This window comes from Capra hircus, chromosome 7 (assembly GCF_001704415.2).
Source record: "Capra hircus breed San Clemente chromosome 7, ASM170441v1, whole genome shotgun sequence".
NCBI classification, from domain to species: domain Eukaryota; kingdom Metazoa; phylum Chordata; class Mammalia; order Artiodactyla; family Bovidae; genus Capra; species Capra hircus.
Window position 1 is genome coordinate 97,976,947 of NC_030814.1, and position 19,368 is coordinate 97,996,314.

Here is a 19,368-nt window from a genome sequence, read left to right on the forward strand (position 1 = left end):
ATACATACATGCATATGTGACAGAAACAAATGGTTTACCAAATAATACTTACCGTTAGTACATGTGATACAACCTGACATTTTAATTTTCTGTATTTTTCATTAATAATAACTGCTATTATACCCATGTCCACAGAAGCATTATTCACAATAGCCAAAAGGCAGAAGCAGCCCAAATGCCTGTCGGTGGATGAACAGAAAAATACACAGTGGTGAATATCTGCAATGAAATACTACTCAGCCTTAAAAAAGAAGTAAATTCTGACCCTTGAGGACATTATGCTCAGTGAAATAAGCCAGTCACAAAAGGACAAATACCGTATGATTCCACTTACGTGAAGTCCCAAGAGTAGTCACATTCACAGAGACAGAAATTAGAATGGGGATTATTACCAGGAGCTGAGGGAAGTGGAGAATGGAGAGTTAGTTAGTTGCTTAATGGGGAAAGAGTTTCTGTTTTACGAGATGACAAACTCCTGGAAACGGATGGTGGTAATGGCTGCACAACAATGTGAATGTGCCTGATACCACTGGATGGTAGTGGACCCTAAAATGGTTACGAGAATTTCCTTACTGATCCAATGGTTAAGAGTCCACCTGTCAATGCAGGGGACACAGGTTCAATGCCTAACCTGGGAAGATCCCACATGCTGTAAGGCTACCAAGCCTGTGTGCTACAACTACTGAGCCCGCATGCCCCAGAACTGGTGCTCTGCACAAGAGAAGCCACCACAATGAGAAGCCCAAGCACCCAGCGAGAGAGTAGCCCCAGCTAGCCACAGCTAGAGAAAGCCCTCAAGCAGCAACAAAGAAGCAGAATAGCCAAAAAAAGTTACAACAGTAAGTTTTATGTGTGTTACGTCATTTTAAAAAATAAATAATTTTTAAAAATTAAAAGAAGTTTTCTATGAATCATTCTTCCCTTAACTGTAAACCTAGAGAAAAATGCTGGTTGGAACCCAGTTCCCTGACTTCCCGAATCAATAATGGGCCCTGTGACCCACACTGTGAAAAACACAGTTACTGCTGCTGCTAAGTCACTTCAGTCGTGTCCGATTCTGTGGGATCCCATAGATGGCAGCTCACCAGGCTCCCCCATCCCTCGGATTCTCCAGGCAAGAATACTGGAGTGGGTTGCCATTTCCTTCTCCAATGCATGAAACTAAAGTTGTTCAGTCGTGTCCGACTTGTAGCGACCCCATGGACTGCAGCCCACCAGGCTCCTCCGCCCATGGGGCTTTTACAGGCAAGAAGAGTACTGGAGTGGGGTGCCATTGCCTTCTCTAGAAAGGCACAGCTACACAGTAGAAATCTACCTGGATCCACTTGGAGATATCTGGAAACCAAGAGGCTGAGGGAAAAAAGTTGCAAACTAATACATTCAGGATACCATTTATGTTAACTGTTTAAAATATATTGATGCATTAATATTGTTCTCACACACTCTAGATAAGTAATGAATGCATAAAGACTGGTCTTGGAAGAATAAGCTGATTTCAAAGTAACTGTTAGTCCTGAGAAGGGTGATGGGTGCAGGGGATAAAGGGTGGAGGGAAGCCTGGCATCTGTAGGCAGAGGCCTTACTGTCACTGGAAACTTTTGTAATAGGGCTCGTTTTATTTAAAGAAATTAAAACACACACACACACCCTGAAGCAAGGGAGCCAAAGCATGAGTATTTGTTAAACCTGGGTGATGACACAATGACTGTAATCTCTGTCCTTGTGAAACAGATAACCCATTAGCACTGTAAATAAGAAAGTATAGGGACTTCCCTGGTGGTCCAGTGGTTAAGCCCTTGCCTTCCAATGCAGAGGTTTGATCCCTCATCAGTCAGGGGGTTAAGATCCCACATGCCTTGGGGGCCAAAAACACAAAAATACAAAAAGAAGCAATATTGTTAACAAATTCAATAAAAATTCAAAAAAAGAATGTATAAACCAACTCTAGGATACATAAGAAACTAACACAGTGATGGTGGAAGGGCTCCAAGGAAGCAGAGGATGAGAGACAGGTGGGAGTAGGACTTCTCACTGAAATCCTTTTTGTTGCATGTATTTTCATTTTTCTAAATTGCAAAATATAATAAAGCTACAGGAAAGTGTACAACCCACACATATACAATTATATCCAACTGAAAGAATAATTATAACTCAGGCATCACTAAAGCCCGGATCAAGAAATAACACTGAATACAGTCCACTTAGAGAAAAGCTAACAGAATGGGAATGCCCAGCTCAGTAATCTGTTACAAAGCAAACCCCTCCCACATCTGCCACCTGACCACCACCCAGCTGCCTCCTTATCCCCACCAGAGGTGTACCATCCTGACTTCCAGAATGGTCACTGTTTGGCTTTTCTTTATCTTTTACCTCTTAAAGAGTGCATCCATAATAACACTAGGATTTTTCAACTTTATATGAAAAGGACAATTTGTGTAAACTTTGTTTCTGTTCTTGAGTTGCTAAGTCATGGCAGACTAAAAGAGCCCTTGGACTGTAGCCTGCCAGGCTCCTCTGTCCATGGGGTTCCCCAGGCAAGAATACTGGAGTGGGTTGCCATGCCCTCCTCCAGGGGAGCTTCCTGACCCAGGGACTGAACCCGAGTCTCTTGCCTTGGCAGGTGAATTCTTTACCACTGAGCCACCGGGGAAGCCCTCACATGATCACAAACATTCCTTTCTGAAAAAGAATCATTTGGGCCCCACTTCCTTTGGTGCATAAGATGTTGATGAGAATCATCCACAAGGCAGCGAGCAGCTGTGAACGGTGTGTGGTATTCTGTTGGCTGAAACATCAACATTCAGGGATCCACTCGACTGCAGACGGCCTCAGGTTTGAACTGTTTCCAGCTTGAGATTAATACATATGAAATAGATAGTACTGCTATGAACTATGAACATTCTTGTCCAGGCTCCCTGGGCAAATGGCATTTTAAAAAATACTAAAATATACATAACATAAAATTTACATTTTAACCATTTTCAAGTGTACCGCTCAGTGGCATTAACCACATTCACAGCATTGTGAAACCACCATCACCACCCATCTCCAGAACTTTTTCATCATTCCAAACACAAATTCTATACCTATTGAGCACCTATACTCAATACAGTGTATATCCACTGTACCTATTGAGCAATAACTCCCATTCCCCAGTCCCCTGCCCCTCCCAGGCACGCTCCTACTTGCTGACTCTATGAATCTGACTCCTTTAGGGACCTCATAAGTGAAGTCATATAACTTATGTCCTTTTCTGACGGCCTTATTTCGCTCACTATAATGGCTTTCAATTTCATCCATGCTGTAGCATGGGTCAGAATTTCCTTCCTTTTTGAGGTGGAAATCCTTTTTCAAAAATAGTATTTAGTTTCTACACCAGGATTGAACGTTTTAAACATGTTAACACACAAAAACTTAGAAGGCATAAAGTAACTATTTACAATATGATGTAAAGTAAAATTTCTCTATAAATACAGTAAATAATATTTACATTCAAATTCAAGTCTTTTAGACAGAAATGTTAGTGTTAGTCCCTCAGTCATGTCCAGCTCTTTGCAACCGCATAGACTGTAGCCCACCAGGCTCCTCTGTCCATGGAATTCTCCAGGCAAGAATAATACTAGAATGGGTAGCCATTCTCCTCTCTAGGGTATCTTCCCCACCCAGGGATCAAACCCAGGTCTCCTGCATTGCAGGCAGATTTGTTTACCATCTGAGCCACCAGGGAAGGCCCACAAAATGTAAACATTTAAATAAATGTTAAGGAAAGTTTTAAGTAATTATTCAAAATTAAAATTTAAATAAATATATTAAAATCAAATGAAAAAGCATCATATAAATAGTTAATGTTATGAACAATGTTTAAATAAGTGTTTATATAGAATTTAAATATTTAGGACTTCCGCGGTGGTGCTGTGAGTAAGAAATCGTCTGCCAACACGGGACATGGTTTGTTCCCTGGTCCTGAAGATTCCACACGCTGAAGGGCAACTGAGTCCCTGGACCACAAGTACTGAGCCAGCGTGCAGCAACTACGGAAGCCCATGGACCTAGAAAATAGCCAGGGGTTGCTTTCCCCTTGGTTCAGCGGGTAAAGAATCTTCCTGTAATGCATGACACATAGAAGACACTGGTTCGATCCCTGGGTCAGGAAGATCCCCTGGAGGAGGAAATGGCAATCCACTCCAATATTACTGCCTGGATTTAAAAAAAATTAAGTATGTTGCATCGATTTAAAAGTTAAAATATAAAATAATAAGTAGATTGAACTTAAAACGAAAATATTTCAGTGTTTTAAGTAAATATTTAAATGATCGTTTAAATTTAAAACATTTAAATGTTAATATTTAAAATAAATGCTATTTTAACATAAAATTAAATCTTAAATATGAACAAAAACTAAGAAAAATTTTAAATGCGATTTTAATAAATTAACTGCTACAGGAAAATTTATAATTATACTTGAAGATGTGTAAAAAATAAGACTACTCCCCTCTTCTCCCTGCGCGGAACTGAGGCAGCCGGGAAGCTCCTTGCCTCCTCCCGGCCCCCAGCGGACCTCAAGCGCAGGCAGCGCCTTGGCCAGCCCGGCCTGCTAGCGAGGACCTCGCACGGCCAAGATGGCTGCGCCCATGCGGCAGACTCGCAACCTCCTCGGATGGGTGACGACCCTGGGCCCAGGCTCCCGCGGCTACCGAGCGCCGCCGCCTCCGCGCCGCTCACGGGACCCCTGGTGGCCCGACCCGGATGACCCACTGACCCCGCGCTGGCAGCTGGAGCCGCGCTATGCAGCTAAACAGTTCGCGCGGCATGGCGCCGCCTCCGGTGTTGACCCCGGTTGTCTGTGGCCGTCGCGGGAGCAGCTGCTCGAACTGGAGGCTGAGGAGCGAGAATGGTACCCGAGCCTGGCGGTCATGCAGGAATCGCTGCGGGTGCAGCAGCTGGCGGAAGAGCAGAAGCGACAAGCCAGGTGCGTGCTTGCGGTCGGGCGGGAGCGGGACTGCGGGCCGACAGTGAATTGTGCATCAACAGTGCTTACTCCATTGGGCGGTTTATCGCCGGTTTTGCATGCGGTATTTACGTGCACGCTCACCTGGATGTGAAAAGACTTCTGGCTAAGTTCATTTAGTCATCGGTCAACAAATCTTTACCTAGCGCCTACTATGCGCAAGGCCATGTCCCAGGTGCTGAGGGCATAGTGGGGAACAAAATGAATTTCAGATGGTGACCCAGAGTCATTAGGAAGATAAAATTGGGTGGAGCCTGCAGGCCTGAGGGCGACTTCGCCTTGGTAGGCCCCAGCCTTCTCTGAGAACTTGACATTTAAAACGTTTAAGCAGAGACCTGTTGGGCTTCCCTTGTGGCTCAGCTGGTAAAGAATCCACCTGCAATGCGGGAGACCTAGGTTCGATCCCTGGGTTGGGAAGATACCCTGGAGAATGAAAAGGCTACCCACTCCAATATTCTGGCCTGGAGAATTCCATGGACTGGATAGTCCGTGGGGTCACAAAGAGTTGGACATGACTGAGCAACTTAAGAGAGAGATGAATGATCGGCGGTAGCCATAGAAAGATCTTAGGGAGAGTGTTCTTGGTAAAGGGAACAGCCGGTGCAGAGGCCCTGAGGTCGGTATATGCTTTATGAAACAGTCTGGACATTAGTGTGGCTGGGGAGGTGTGAGAGGTGATGGAGCATGGGATCAAGGGTACAGATCGGACTTGGGAGGCAGGTCTGAAGGATTTAGAGGTAAGAATGGAATAAAGAGCGAAGATATTGATTGTGCCAATTACTGAAGAGAGGGGGCAGCGAAGGCAGGCGAGTGTGTTCCTGGTGCTTACTGTTCTTGTCCTCACAGCAGCTCTAAGAGGAAGAGGGAATCACCCTTATTTGAGAGATAGGAAACTGAGGCCAGGGAGGGTGAAGTCACTTGTCCAATCGCCCAGTGAACGAACAGAGCTGGGAAGTGAACCTATGTCAAGTAAACCCCGTTATCCCAGCTGGCTGACCCTACCTACCATGGGGCTTTCAGTTTCATGTTTCTAATCCTTAAAATGGAAGTGACTCATACCTACCACCTATTGGAGGGAAAGGTCCGATTCATTTCTTGCCTCCACTCCTGTATCAAGAAGTGGGCCTGGCATAGAGTGGGTACTCATTGATGTCTGTAGGATGAAGCAATGTGCTATGGGAATAACACGTGGCCTTGGATGGCTCAGGAGACAGCTCAGGGAAATGCTGGGTTGACTTGGGGTCTGCTCCTAGAGTGACTGGGGCTTACTCAAGGTTAAATACATATTTATTTCCCTGGCGGTTCAGATGGTAAAGAATCTGCAATGCAGGAGACTGGGGTTTGATCCCTGGGTTGGGAAGATCCCCTGGAGAAGAAAATAGCTACTCACTGCAGTATTCTTGCCTGGAGAATTCCATGGATAGAGGAGCCTGGCAGCTAGTCCATGGAGCCTCAAAGAGTCAGACACAACTGAGTGACTAACACTGTCACTTTCACACTAGTTCCTCTCTCCTGCCTCTTGCTTCACTTCTCAAGGACTTTTCTTGACAGTTTTAATGACCACCATAAGCCTTCTCAATCTTTCAACTTGATATATAGGGGAGCTGGAAGAGGCAGGCTATGGGCAGAGGCTTGGGGGTGGGAGGTGGGTGGATGGGTACTGCTCTGGCTGGGTGGGGCTGCCCTCACCAACCACCCCCCTGCACCGGCAGGGAGCAGCTCATTGAAGAGTGCATGGCCAAGATGCCACAGATGATTGAGAACTGGCGGCGGCAGCAGCAGGCACGCAGGGAGAAGGCACAAGCAGACAAGGAGCGGAGGGCCCGGCTGCAGGCGGAGGCCCAGGAGCGCCTGGGATACCACGTGGACCCGAGGAGTGCCCGCTTCCAGGAGCTGCTGCAGGACTTGGAGAAGCAGCATCGCAAGCGCCTCAAGGAGGAGAAACAAAGAAAGAAGAAGGAGGCACGAGCTGCTGCGATGGCCGCTGCTGTGGCCCAGGATCCAGCAGACTCTGAAACACCCGACTCCTGAGCTGGATTCTTTCCCAATAAAACTTGCCCCACCCCTGAAGAGCTATGTCCTCTCTTATCACACCCCTCCCTGGGCACATGGGTTCCTTCTCCAACACCTGGAGCCAGGGAATCCCCCACCCTTCCCTGGCTCTGCTCACTCAGGGGACTCAAGACCATGCTGACCAACTCTGGGGCTTCAGGGGGAAAATAGGGGGGGCACAATGGGGAAATAATGGAGGAGCAGATGGCAGAGGAGAAGAAGGCTTCTGTTTACCAACATTAATCTCCAGTAATTAGCCAATTACCAGGGGGGAAGTGTAGCCAAAACAGACTGTGGTGATGATGGGGGGGTGGAAAGAGCAGCAGCCCTTCCAAGGCTGGGGCCCACTGCCTGGGAATAACACAGCTTGGTGGTGGGGGCGGGGTACACTAGGAGCCACAATCTGCAGAGGCAGACAGACCCCTCTGCCCCTTTCATGGCATTCCCTCATCTCCTGTGCCCAACTAGTCCCTGGACCCAGACCAGCTGGAGTGGGAAGCCCCAGTAGGGATGAAAAACAGGACTGGCTTTTAAAACTTTATTCACTTCAAAACCTTTATCAGAGACAACAGTTCTCTTCTGGGGTGGGGGGCTTGCCTCAAACTCCAGAGCGACTCTGATGTTTCCCCTTCCCCAAGCAGGACAAACCAGACCTCCCTCCCGCAGCAAAGGGATGCAGGATGGAAGCCTAGGCCAGACCACAGAGGAGTCCTTGGGCCTCTTGAGCGTTCACCCCAGATGGAAAGATGTGAGACACTCCTATGGAGGATCAAAAGTTTGGAGCTCCAGCTTCCCCTCACCCTGGAAGAGGGCGGGGGAGGTCTCGGGGGCTCTCTGGGGGGGTGGGGAAGCAAGCAGCCGCCTCTCCATCTGGCTGCAGGGAGCTGGGACACAGGCCAAGAGGGGCCCATCTGTCACCTCCAGTTCTGCCAGCTCCTTAGAGCAGGCTGGGCTGGGCTGGGGGATGGGGAGGGGGGACAGCTGTCTGGCCCAGGTCTTTTCAGGCCAAGATGGGAATGAGGGACCACTTTAGGAGAGTGGGAAGTTGGGTCGGAGTTTCTTTTAGTTTTTGATTTTTTTTTCCACTTCTTAAATAAACATGAATATATATATATATTTTTTTCTTTTATAAAACTTTTGTGGAGGGGGGGTGGGAGGGTGGGGAGGAGGGGGCGGTGGGCAGCCTGGCCTCCCAGCATCACTCATCATCAAAGTTCTGACTCAGGAGGAAGTTGGCAGCCAAGTTCTCGTTTTTTTCACAAGCGAAGTAGGCCTGGATCACCAGGCTCTCTGGGAAGCCCAGGGCCTTCAACTGTGGGAAGACGGGCAGGTATAAGCAAGAGGTGAGGGCCCTGCCCACCCACGAGGTCACAGTCCTCTTAGCCAGGCCTCTTACCCTCTCTATAGCTTCTTTCTCCTGCGGCGTCACCTGGATGTAGTTCATCTGCGGGGCCTCCTCACCTATGGCGCCCACCTCGCCTTCCACGTCTGAGATGTCCACCAGCTCCCCGGGGGGTTCATTCAACATCTGGATGAACTGCTCCTGATGCCGGCTGATTTGCTGTGGGAGACAGAGGAGGGAAGGGTGACCCACGGCCTTTGTCCCCCCTCTCCCAGGTCCCTATGACAGCCCTTTTCACTCACTCAGCAAACATTTACAGGGTACCTACTCTGGCCAGCCACACAGTGGTGGACACCGGCCCTGTCCTAGAGAAGCTAATGTTCCAGGATGGGGAGATAGGCCTTACACATGCAAATAAGTTGGCTATTATTTACAATGTAAATACTGACCCTGCCATACATCAGAGTAGACAGACCTTGGGCTGGGAAAGATACTTTAAGCCAGGAGGGAGGGGCCTGTGATCCACAGGATGGAGAAGAAAGTTTCCTTCCACATAGAGCCAACAGCAAGTGCAAAGGCCCAGGGATGGGAGTGTATTTGGAAAACTCCAGAAACAAAAAAAATCCATATGGCAAAACTATAAACAAGGGAAGGAGGAAGCAAAAGAGATCAGAGGCGGCGGCAAGGTCTAAACCGCTTTCTTCTAGTGCCTTCTCGCATGATGAGACACCACAGTGGTGAGAATCAACTAGGAAAAGACATCTGTGTACTTTTTAAAAAGGTGAATTCATCTGGGTGTTACGTATCTGGGGGGTTTTGATATGCCCCCATTTTTATGTACATTTGACAATTTTCACATCAAAGGAAAAAGCGCTTTTTCAAGAATCTGGATTCTGGTGGAGAATAACCACAGGAAAAGTGCCGAAGCAGAGGCCTGGATAGTGGCCCCCTGGGGACCCAGTAGATGAGGTGGCAGCCACAGAGATGGAGTGCAGGGCTGGGCTGAGTGTTCTGCAGGCAGAGCAAACAGGACAGGTCGGGGATAAGCCCAGCAGGCCCCCAGTGCCTGGGGCTCAAGCAAGCCCAGGTTGGTCCTGGCAGGGTTAGGGAAGGCTGGGGAGAATCTGTTCTGGTCTTGGATATGTAGAAAGCATTTTCATGGAGGTACCAAGTCACTCATGGAGCACATGGCATCCAGAGGGTCCAGGCTGATCATACAAATTTAAGGGGGAAGAGGGTTCCCTGGTGGCTCAGATAGTAAAGAACCTGCCTGCAATACAGGAAACCCAGGTTCAATCCCTGGATCGGGAAGATTCCCTGGAGAAGGGCATGGTAACCCACTCCAGTATTCTTGCTGAGAGAATTCCATGGACAGAGGAGGCTGGCGGGCTACACTCCATAGGACTGCAGAGTCGGACATAACTGAGTGACTCACACACACATACACAGATTAAAGGCCCCAGGATTGACAGCAGATAAAGAATGAAGATGTACAGCCCGGGCCCTCCAGCATCTGGAGGAGGTGAGCAGCAGGCAGCACAGGAGACTGAAACGTCTGGGGTAGAAGCAGCAGATGCCTGAATCAGGAGAGGCAAGCTTCACAGACGACCCAGAGGACCCTGTCACACTCAGGGGTCATTGCTCCTCTGCCTCAGAACCTTCAAGGGCAGGATGGAGCTTTGCTGAGCTTGGTGGTCTCAGAACCAACCAGGGCACAGCAGTCCTGCAACTCTAGGGGCGTTTATGAAGCAACAGCTAAATGTGGAGCCAAGTCAGAGTGCAGGCCCCAGAGGCTGGAGGCAGACACGCACTCCACCAGTTGCCAGGCTGCTCCAAACCCCTGGCGCCTCCCTCTGCAGGAGTGACAACAGCACCTACACCTCACAGGTGGTTGGGAGCATCATGTGAAACCATGAGGTCATCAAGCCACAGGGACCAGCAGGTGACTATCGTGCCAGTCGTGCCTTCCAAGCTCAGACTCCCCTACCCACCATGCTTGGCTGGGCTCTCTCTGGGGGCTGTGGTACCCACAGGCAAGGGAGATGGGGCCTGCACCGACTTCCTCTGCCCCCAGGCCTGTACCTGTAAGAGCTGGGGGTTCTCCTGGCCCAGCTGCTGGAGCAGGGCTGGCAGCAGCGCAGGGTTCTGCTGAATCACCTGCCGCATGTTCTGGAACTGAGGCTGGTCTCGCAGAAATTCCAAGGGGTTCTCTCCTGCTGGCAGGAGAAAGGGGTGTGGTCAGACACCACCCTGGGCTCCCAGAAGTACGGGGTGGGTGGGATGAGTCAGGTGTCACAACAGCAGGCACACACCTCCCAATCACTCACCTGCTTCTGTGGATGGCTGCTCTGAAACTTGGCTCTCCTGAACAGAACCGTGTTCTGGCTCGGGGCTCCCAGGAATTCCCTGTCAGGTGTCCTTTTTAGTTCCAAGCACAGACTGCCCACTGCCGCCCCTCCTGCATACTCAGCCCTGGTGGGAGACACAGGAGGCCTCCGCTCTGCCCTCCCAGGCCCACCCCAACCCCACCGCTCTCATCCCGGCTCCTGCAGGAGTTCTTTCCTGGCTAGAACCCTAACCCAAAGGTCTTGGGGGACAGATTTTGACCACCCTTCAGAGCACCGAAGTCCGCATGCTCCCTTGAGAACCCCCCGGGAGGCAGCAGCCCCACCTCACCGTGAGTAGATACTCCACGGCTCGGTGCGGGTTGTTGTAGCTGGCTCTCAGGGCGGCCACGACCCGCTCTCGCTCGTAGCCCATGGACATGATCTCCGTCAGCATTGTCTCATATTCAGAGCCCGTCACTGTGGAGGGAGCAGCAAAGGCTGGGTCACCGAGGAGAAGGAAGGGCAGCTTCCCGGCCCTCCCATGCCCACAGGAGGCCAGCTGATGCCTGGGGCATCCAGCCATTTTCAATTGGGGGACCACCCACCCACCTAGCGTGGAGGCCGCGTCTTCCTCTCGCCCGCTGCTACCTGAAGAGGGAACAGAGCTGCAAATTCAAGAGAGAGAAATCGGACCCTGGCTTCTGGCGGCTTGCCCTCCCCCCAGGTATGTGGAACCATGACAGTGGGCACTGAAAGGGGCAGGAAGACAGGGCCCAAACTGGGGCTGCGGCTCCTTGCCTTACCCTGACACAGACTCCGGGGACGTCGTGGGGGCAGATTCCTCCGATGGGCTTTTGTCTTCTCTGGCAGTAGGTGGGGGGTGGGACATGCCTGAGGCAGGGGCTGACGGGAAGGATGTGGAAGACTCCGGGGTGGCAGTGGGTGAGGCCTCTGAAGGTACTGAGGTGCCTGGGCTGGTTTTGGCCTGACACCCAGAAAAAGGGAGCAGGCATCAGTTCCCCTATCTAGCCCTGACAACCCTCCACAGCTCCGCCCCGCCCTGTCCATGGCTAATCTCTCTTCGGCACAGGCTGTTTGCCAGTTCCCCAGCCAATCCACCCACCCTCCGAACCAGCAGACATCACCCACCTTGGTCACCATGACGACCACGAAGTTCTTCTCGTCAATGCGATAGTCCCTGATGGGGACATCGTCACTCAGGATCTTGCCAGCATAGATGAGTTTCTGTCCAGCCACGGGGAAAGCATCACGACCCTTCTCAGCTTCTATCTTCTCCTTTAGCACCTTCACCTGGAGGAAGGGGTAGATGATCATTGCAAACCCCCCCGATTCTCTCTTCTAGTTTGGGGGCAGGCTGCAAGCCCTGATGGCCGAATTGCTAAGCTTCGAAATCAAGCACACTAGACCATTCTACTATTCAATGACATCTTTACTGAACACTGAATGTGTGCCAGGTGCAGTTTTAGGCAGAGGACAGAGCACAAAGACTCAACACGTGTCCCTGTTCTCATAGAGGACACTCACGTGGGAGAATAAAAAAATGAATACATATTTCAAATGATGTAAACATGATGAAATGCAATTCAAAATAAAGGGGAGACCTAAGGTTGCTGACAGTGGTGTTTACTGAGAATCGTAAGTTGATAGTGCTATTAATAAATGTATACGTCACAGGTTTAAAGCCTTGTAATAACTGCGTGGAATAGGTACTATGAGCCTCATTTTGTATTGTTTAAAAGTCACTTACTTATTTGGCTGCATAGGATCTTAGTTTTGGCATATGGGATCTAGTTCCCTAACCAGGGATTGAACCCAGGCCCCCTGCATTGAAAGTGTAGTCTCAGCCACTGCACCAGGAAGCAAGCTCCATATCCTTATTTTATATTTGAGAAAAATAGAGGCACAGAGATTACCTAACTTGCCCAAACAGCTGGATTGGTCAAAATAATCTGAGTTTGTTTCCTTTTCACAAAAAATGAACTTCAATATCTCTCTCATAGGGGAAATTGTGCAAAAAGTGCCAAATACACGTTTTTTAGGTCCTAAGTCACTTTCCGGTCAAAAGCACCGCATCATCTTTAGACCGTGGGCTCTCGAGACTTGAGGCAAATCCGAATTGAAATCAGCTCCGCCACGCCTTGCTGTATGCATATACGACTATAGCAAAGTTCTTCAAGCTCAAAGTTTCCACATCTGTTAAGTGAGGACACGCAAGAGTGCCCAAATGACAAGCCTACTTTGCAGAGTTAGTAAAACATCATGAAAACGCTCAGAGACTGGTGAAAAACAAACACGGACCACTGAAACTCAGACCGTTTATTATCATTATCATCATAGTTGCTGTCATCACCCGACATCTCCTGATCACTACTCCCAGATTTGGCCACCAAGGTCCCGAGGCAAAGCCTACAAAAGTGGGAACTCGGAGGACCCATTCCAGAGAAAGAAGCCCGGCCGGCAATCTGAGCCTGCGGATCCCGCGCCCCGCGAGGGCGCTGACACTGGAGCCAGGACCTGGCGGGAGCCCCGGAGGTGGGGCTTCGCCTGGAGATCGACCCAAGAGCGCCGCCCGAGCCACCAGGGGCAGAGCCGGGGACCATCAGGGTATCTGGGAAAGTCAGGCCTGTAGGGAGAATGGGCAGGGCGCGACCCTGCGCCGTCTTCCCCGCCTCTGTCGTCGGGATCCCGGCCTCCCCGCCCCCACCCCACCCGCTGCACCCGTCGCTCCCGCTCCGGAGCTCCGGCCTGGCTCGCACCGTCTCATCAGGCTCCATGCGGATCTTGAAGGTCTGCTGCTGCAGTGTTTTGAGCGTGATCGTGACGGCCATGGTGGGACCCGAGCGACACGGAGGCCCCGGAATCCTCACACGACATGCAACTCACGCCGCCGCCATCTTAGCGCCCAGCCGCGCCGCACGCCGACAGCTTCCGGGGCAGGCAGTGCGCGCGCCGACCACCGCAACACGTGACATGAGCGCGCCCCCTTGGCCATCGCGAGCATGCGCACGAGCGCGGCCTCGAGCAATGCATGCGCAGACTAAATTCTATTCCTGAGGGGAGGGGTACTTCTTGCTCTACCAAGTGGCTTCCTGCGAGTGACGCCATGCCCGTTAGCGGTGACGTCATAGGCCACAAAATGGCTCCGAGACCCCCAGTTTCACGCCCATGAGTTTGTTGACGTTTAACAAGCAATGTACTTGCTAAATTTTCATTTCTTCCACAAAATCTTAATGTCTTTTTGCTCGTTCCAAATGAGCCTTACTCTGGTCTGGCCACCTGACAGGAAGCCTATCAAGCCCTGAAAGAACTAGAAAGGATACTTGAAAGGTCACCAACAGTTAAACACGGAAATTGACCATGGACGTGGGGACACAATGCCATTTTGTGGCCTCATTAATCCCTAAAGGAAGTGCTGGATTTTCAGAATGAATCTTAACAGCTCCCTCCCTCTCTGCTGCTCCTCCCCTGATCACTTTGTTCACCCAACTATCTCCATCTGACTCCATCAAATACTCCATCTGAGTACTTGAGGAAGATGTAACATTCAAGGTACACTAAACACAAAATTCTCTCCTTAAAACTTTCCCCGGATATGCCAATTCTGGAGGCCTCCCAGAAGGGTGGGGCTAGGCCCATGGAACAACGAGAAGGGTTGGTTAGCCAAAGCTGAAGGTGCTTTGGCAAACAGGATGGAGGTGATGTACTTGTCTTCCATTTAGTGGGTGGACTTTCCACCCTACCCCCATCCTGAACTGACCATTACCTGCCATCTAACCAGCTCTTCTTACCATTCACATCTGAGAAAACACCAGGCCGTGGCCTGCCACCTCACTCCTTACCCAGCTATTACCAGGTCCTGCAGCTTCTCCCTTCACAGCATATCCTGTGCTAGTCAGCTTTCACAAGCCTAGGTCAAACTGGGGTGAGGAATTCTTTCTTCCCTCTCCTGCAGTTAGACATCAGTTCCCAACCACCCGCTGGACATTAATGGCAGCCTTGTGGGGCGCAACAAAGTGGGCCTATGCCAATCTTACAGGCCCACAGGCTCTTCTGACACTTTCACTCCCTCCCTTGGGGCCACCTCTTTCCCTTCAAGAGTTCAAACCCTGACTTGGCCAGTGAAGGCCATTGGGGTAGATCACATCTCTGAATCTATTTCCCTCACTGTAAAAGGAATTAATAGCTTTTAACACTGGCTACTAGTCAGAAAATATGTTTAAAGCTAATAGATGTGTAGTCTTTCTCCTTCACCAGCAAGAGATGTGTATGTGGTTCAATGTGAAAGAGTTCACATGAATTGGTGGCTAAGGTGTGGGTTCAAACCCCACCTCTTCCTAAATCTGTCTTGAACTCAACTGATACTAGAATGAAAACTCACCAGTTTGATGAAAGGATTCCACGAGCTAATAAATGGAGTGTATTTGTAATGGCACTGGAAATGGTTACTCTTTCTCATTCACCTGAGGTTCTGGAGATAAACAAGGGCTCCTGTAACCTTATGGGGACATTCATCCAACAATTCTAGTGGCTAAAAAGCCAATCTCACTAAACAATTACCTCTCCCAGGAGACACAGGAGGAAGACACAAAACTTAATTTAATAGAAATTTTGTTTGTAGTTCTTACATTCTCAGCATGAGCTGAGCTAGAACCCGCTGCCCCACTCAGAAGTGGCCCAGTCCTGGGGGCAGGGAGAAAAGGGAAAGGATCAGAGCTAAGGCCTTAGGAGCCCCATTCTTCCTCAGTGCTGGAGGGCTGGGGATGCCACCCTCTTCTCCTCCCCCACCCTCTGGGATCCAGGAAGAATAGATGGAATTTGGGGCCCGGGTCTTCTCCACATCACATCCCACCCTGAGTCCCCAAGCTGGAAGGGAACTTAGGGATCTGGCGTGAAGGGGACAGAAGAAAGCAAAGATGTCAATCAAAACAGATGAAGGCCAGGGGGGAGGGCTTTAGAGAATCAGAGACAAAATGCCAGTAAAAAAAAAAAATTTAAAAAAGGGGGAGAGGGGGGAGACAAAAACAAAATCCACCCCAAATTGGAACCCGCCTGGAAAAAAATGAAAGTTCTCCAGTCTCATAGAGACATTATTTGGCGCAGCCGGCTCTGCGGCAGGAGCGCTCAGGCCTCAGTCCAGCCCTGGAAGTGGAGGTGGCCCCTACAGCTCATCCTTGGCCTGGCCAGCGGCAGCATCTTCTTCCTCCTCCTCTTCCTTCTCATCTTCATCCTCCTCATCCTCATCCTTGTCCTCGTCATCATCTTTGTCTGCCTCTTCCTCCTCCTTGCCTTTCTTCTCCTCCTCCTCCTCGTGTAGCCTCTGCTCTTCATCCTGCTTGTCCTTCATTTGCTTTTCTGCTGCCTGTGTACAAACCACACACACACCCCTCAGGCCTAGACTCTCCTGCCAGCCCTGCCCACCCCCAAACCCAGGCTGGACCTTGGTCTCACCTTTGTAACACCCCATGTCTCGTTGCCAAACTCCTCAGCATACGCTTCATCATTGGTGATAAGGAAGTTGTCAAAGATGGTGCCAGATTTGACCTGTATAGGGCCAGAATGGGTGGTCAGAAGGGATACCTGTTGGCCTTGGCCTTGAAAAGGTCTCCTGCCCATGCTCACATAACCACTACACAATACTACAGTCTAACATTGCAGTTGAAAAATAGGCTGCCTAGATTCAAACCTCAGCTCTGCCATTTACTATATATAATCTTGAGCTGGTAACTTCATCTCTTTGCACCTCAGTATCTTCATCTATAAAATGAGATCTCATTCTCTTCTTCAAACTATCTTTCTAGTACATTCTATGTGCCAAGCAGCATACTAGATGCAGAAAGTACACTGACAAACAGGACAAAAATTCGGTCCTTGTGAAGCTAAGTTCTAATGGGGTTATCTACCTGCCTTTCTAGGCTGTTGGATGCAACTGAGTTACTTCCCACAAAAATACTTGGAAGTAGTACCTGGAACATATTAAGTACAAGCCAAAGCAGGTGCTGTTAAGACCCCGTAATGACAAACCAGGAATTTCTTAAAAGAAAGGGGGGGGGGGCACCATTTTGGAGTCTGCCCGCCCTTGTCCCCTTTTCTCCTGGGTTGACCCTGAGCACCTGAGGTCCCCTAGGGAGCCGCGTCTTCCCTCCATGTCTCACCTGCCAAAGATCCAAGCCTAGAACAGCAAAGTTTTCATAGGCATAGATGTTGCTATCAGGGGAATACTCAGGGTTGTCAATCTCTGGATGGATCCAAACGCCCTTGTACTCTGGGTTGTCGATCTGCCTGGGCTTCCACTCCCCCTGCCGAAGTAAACTGATGGGTGAGCGAAGATCATTGCCTTCCCCATTGTGCACCACCCTCCTCAGAGTGCCAGACTCACCTTGTACTCTGGGTTCTGAATAACAGGTGGTTCCCACTCTCCGTCCATCTCTTCATCCCAGTCCTCAGGTTTCTTAGCATCAGGGTCAGGAATGTGCTCAGGCTTGTCCCAATCCTGAGGATACATTAGGAGGTCAGAATAGGAGCAGCTGTCCTCCACACGCTCCATGGTGGGGAGCCCCTGCCCAAGCACCAACCTCAGGCTTGGAGTCTGTGGGGTCATCGATCTTGGCACGATCATCCCAGTCTTCAGGCTTAGCGGCATCAGGATCCTTTATCTTCTTAGGGGGCAAGAAATCCCAGTCGTCCTCCAAGGAGCCTGACTCCACCTGGCTGTTATCAATCTTCACCTCATACGTATTATCAGGCCGCACAATCAGCGTGTACAGGTGGGTGAATTCATCGTCCTAAAGAGAATGAAAGATGAGTGGCCCCGCCCACCAGCCTGGGCTCAAAGCCTCCCCTCACAGCCATTTGTCACCACCCCCAAGGCACACCTTGCAGCGAATATCCTTGTTGATCAGCACATTCTTGCCCTTGTAGTTGAAGATGACATGAACCTTCTTGGTGCCAGGTCCACAGATGTCCGGGCCTTGGTGAGAAGCAGATCTGGTCAGAACTACAGTCTGTCCACCATTACAAGCCCCTGCCCACCCCATTACAAAAAGACAACTTGGTTCTTAAACTCAAGACTGTCAAGCTGAAAAAACAAAATTCAGACCTTCTCTCTAAGGAACTGGGGGAGGACACTTAAAAAAAAAAAACACACATCAGTACTCCAGAACTCAGAATCTTCACTTGCACAACTAGGAACGAGGAAATGCCTATATAGTAAAACTGCACGAATTAGTGTTAACTCGATGATAAAAATGCAGTAAGTCGTTCCTAACTATTCCCTCACCTTCCCTATCAAAGAAATGTCTAAAGCATATAAGTGTTTTCTATGCTCTCAAGACCACCGTTCATGGGCAATAAAGAACTCCCCGGGGTTTCAAACTCCCTCTAAGTGACCAGAAATCAGCACCAGGGTGGAGTCCCCTCACCAAACATGATGTTGTATTCGGAGTCCCCGTGCATGTCTGTCTGATCCAAACCAGCTGGAAACAGCTTCACATAGCCGCCCCCACAGTCGATGTTCTGCTCGTGTTTCACCGTGAACTGCACCACCAGCGTCTGACCCTTGTTGCTGAAGGGCTCAAATCTCGCCGACAGAGCGTAGAACCGGGCATCCTGGCTAGTCTGCAGGCCTACCGAGAGACTAAAGTCAGATCAGGGCTCAGCACCAACCCCCCGGGGAACCTTAAGGATGTAAAATACAGACCAGTCCTCCTTCCTTCACCTCCCCTACTCCTAGGGATACCCAAACTCTGTCCTCCTAGATCTAAATACCCACTCCTAAGTTCTTACCTTTATCTTTCTCCTGGTCACCATAGAACTTGCCGGAACTGAGAACGAATTTGCCAAAATCCGGTTTGTGTTTGGATTCGATCCAGCGCTCGGTCCACCCGTCTAGAGGATCAAAGAGGCAGGTAAGCGCGGCGGTGCTGATCAACTCCCCACCAAACATCTACCAGGAGCCACAAACTGCTGGGAGCAAGGAAGGAGATTCCCCCCTCCCCCCAGACCGTCCCCACCCCAACCTCTAGTTTGACATCTCTGGTGACTTAAAAGATCCTCGGGCAAACCCTAACTCCCGCTTCGGAAAGCCGCTGCTCCCTCCACGCTCCCCAGGGACGCCGAAGGAAGGCTCGCCTTCGGCTCCAGTCCCTGAAGGAAACCGTGTTGGCCCTCTGAGCAGTAATTACAAGCGACACGCAGATATGGGCCGGGGGGCCAGCAGCGTCGTTAGGACGATCTCGAGCGGGACTAGCCGTTACCTCCGTCCAGAAACTGCTCCTTGAAGTAAACGGTGGGATCAGCGGCGGCCAGGCCGAGAAGGCCGAGCAGCAGCGGCACGGGTAGCAGCATGGCGGGCCGAGGGGGCGGTGGCGCGCGGGCCCTTTAAGTCACTCGTCCGGCAGCAGCTCTGCAGTGGGGACGGACGCCGCCGCCGGCCGAGCCCTTTTATACCCCGCCTGCTCTCAAACCAGCCTGGTCCGGCCTCTTGGTCCGCCTCCCTCACTTTATCATTGGTCTGTGGCCATAGCCCTGCCTTTCCATTGGACCCTTCTAGGCTCAGCACGTTAGGCTGTGCCTCGGAACGCTGGGTTCCCAGATGGCCGATTTCTATTGGCCGCACCACT

At 50.4% G+C, this 19,368-nt stretch overlaps 3 protein-coding genes across 4 annotated transcripts; 1 reads left to right on the plus strand and 2 right to left on the minus strand.

Annotated features, from left to right (window-relative positions):
- On the plus strand, window positions 4,579-7,078 carry GADD45GIP1 (GADD45G interacting protein 1). Its single transcript, XM_013965099.2, has 2 exons — window positions 4,579-4,969; window positions 6,721-7,078. The coding sequence occupies exons 1-2, from the start codon at window positions 4,620-4,622 to the stop codon at window positions 7,037-7,039; spliced, it is 669 nt and encodes a 222-aa protein (XP_013820553.2). The 5' UTR covers window positions 4,579-4,619; the 3' UTR covers window positions 7,040-7,078.
- RAD23A (RAD23 homolog A, nucleotide excision repair protein) lies at window positions 7,585-13,708 on the minus strand. 2 transcript variants are annotated; one of them, XM_018051252.1, is made up of 9 exons: window positions 13,507-13,708; window positions 11,879-12,040; window positions 11,533-11,714; window positions 11,339-11,394; window positions 11,079-11,206; window positions 10,730-10,808; window positions 10,485-10,615; window positions 8,457-8,621; window positions 7,585-8,372 (listed from the first exon to the last, which is right to left on the minus strand). In XM_018051252.1, the coding sequence occupies exons 1-9, from the start codon at window positions 13,576-13,578 to the stop codon at window positions 8,259-8,261; spliced, it is 1,089 nt and encodes a 362-aa protein (XP_017906741.1). In that variant the 5' UTR covers window positions 13,579-13,708; the 3' UTR covers window positions 7,585-8,258. The 2 variants fall into 2 exon arrangements, with proteins under 2 accessions (XP_017906741.1, XP_005682329.1); XM_005682272.3 differs by having other exon boundaries at window positions 10,485-10,618.
- On the minus strand, window positions 15,329-19,179 carry CALR (calreticulin). The gene is made up of 9 exons (XM_005682299.3): window positions 19,003-19,179; window positions 18,533-18,634; window positions 18,169-18,372; window positions 17,623-17,717; window positions 17,323-17,532; window positions 17,127-17,240; window positions 16,903-17,046; window positions 16,199-16,291; window positions 15,329-16,109 (listed from the first exon to the last, which is right to left on the minus strand). Exons 1-9 carry the CDS (start codon window positions 19,091-19,093, stop codon window positions 15,909-15,911), a joined length of 1,254 nt encoding a protein of 417 aa, XP_005682356.3. The 5' UTR covers window positions 19,094-19,179; the 3' UTR covers window positions 15,329-15,908.

What these genes read in the sequence shown, in the direction of transcription:
- GADD45GIP1 (XM_013965099.2), top strand. Translation starts at nt 4,620, where the DNA reads ATGGCTGCGCCCATGCGGCAGACTCGCAACCTCCTCGGATGGGTGACG. An exon ending in GAGCAGAAGCGACAAGCCAG is followed by an intron (nt 4,970 to 6,720) that starts GTGCGTGCTTGC and finishes CTGCACCGGCAG; the next exon opens with GGAGCAGCTCATTGAAGAGT.
- RAD23A (XM_005682272.3), bottom strand. Translation starts at nt 13,578, where the DNA reads ATGGCCGTCACGATCACGCTCAAAACACTGCAGCAGCAGACCTTCAAG. An exon ending in TCCCCGGAGTCTGTGTCAGG is followed by an intron (nt 11,395 to 11,532) that starts GTAAGGCAAGGA and finishes TTGAATTTGCAG; the next exon opens with CTCTGTTCCCTCTTCAGGTA. An exon ending in AGACGCGGCCTCCACGCTAG is followed by an intron (nt 11,207 to 11,338) that starts GTGGGTGGGTGG and finishes CTCCCTCCACAG; the next exon opens with TGACGGGCTCTGAATATGAG.
- CALR (XM_005682299.3), bottom strand. Translation starts at nt 19,093, where the DNA reads ATGCTGCTACCCGTGCCGCTGCTGCTCGGCCTTCTCGGCCTGGCCGCC. An exon ending in ACAAGGATATTCGCTGCAAG is followed by an intron (nt 17,533 to 17,622) that starts GTGTGCCTTGGG and finishes CATTCTCTTTAG; the next exon opens with GACGATGAATTCACCCACCT. An exon ending in AGACATGGGGTGTTACAAAG is followed by an intron (nt 16,110 to 16,198) that starts GTGAGACCAAGG and finishes GTTTGTACACAG; the next exon opens with GCAGCAGAAAAGCAAATGAA.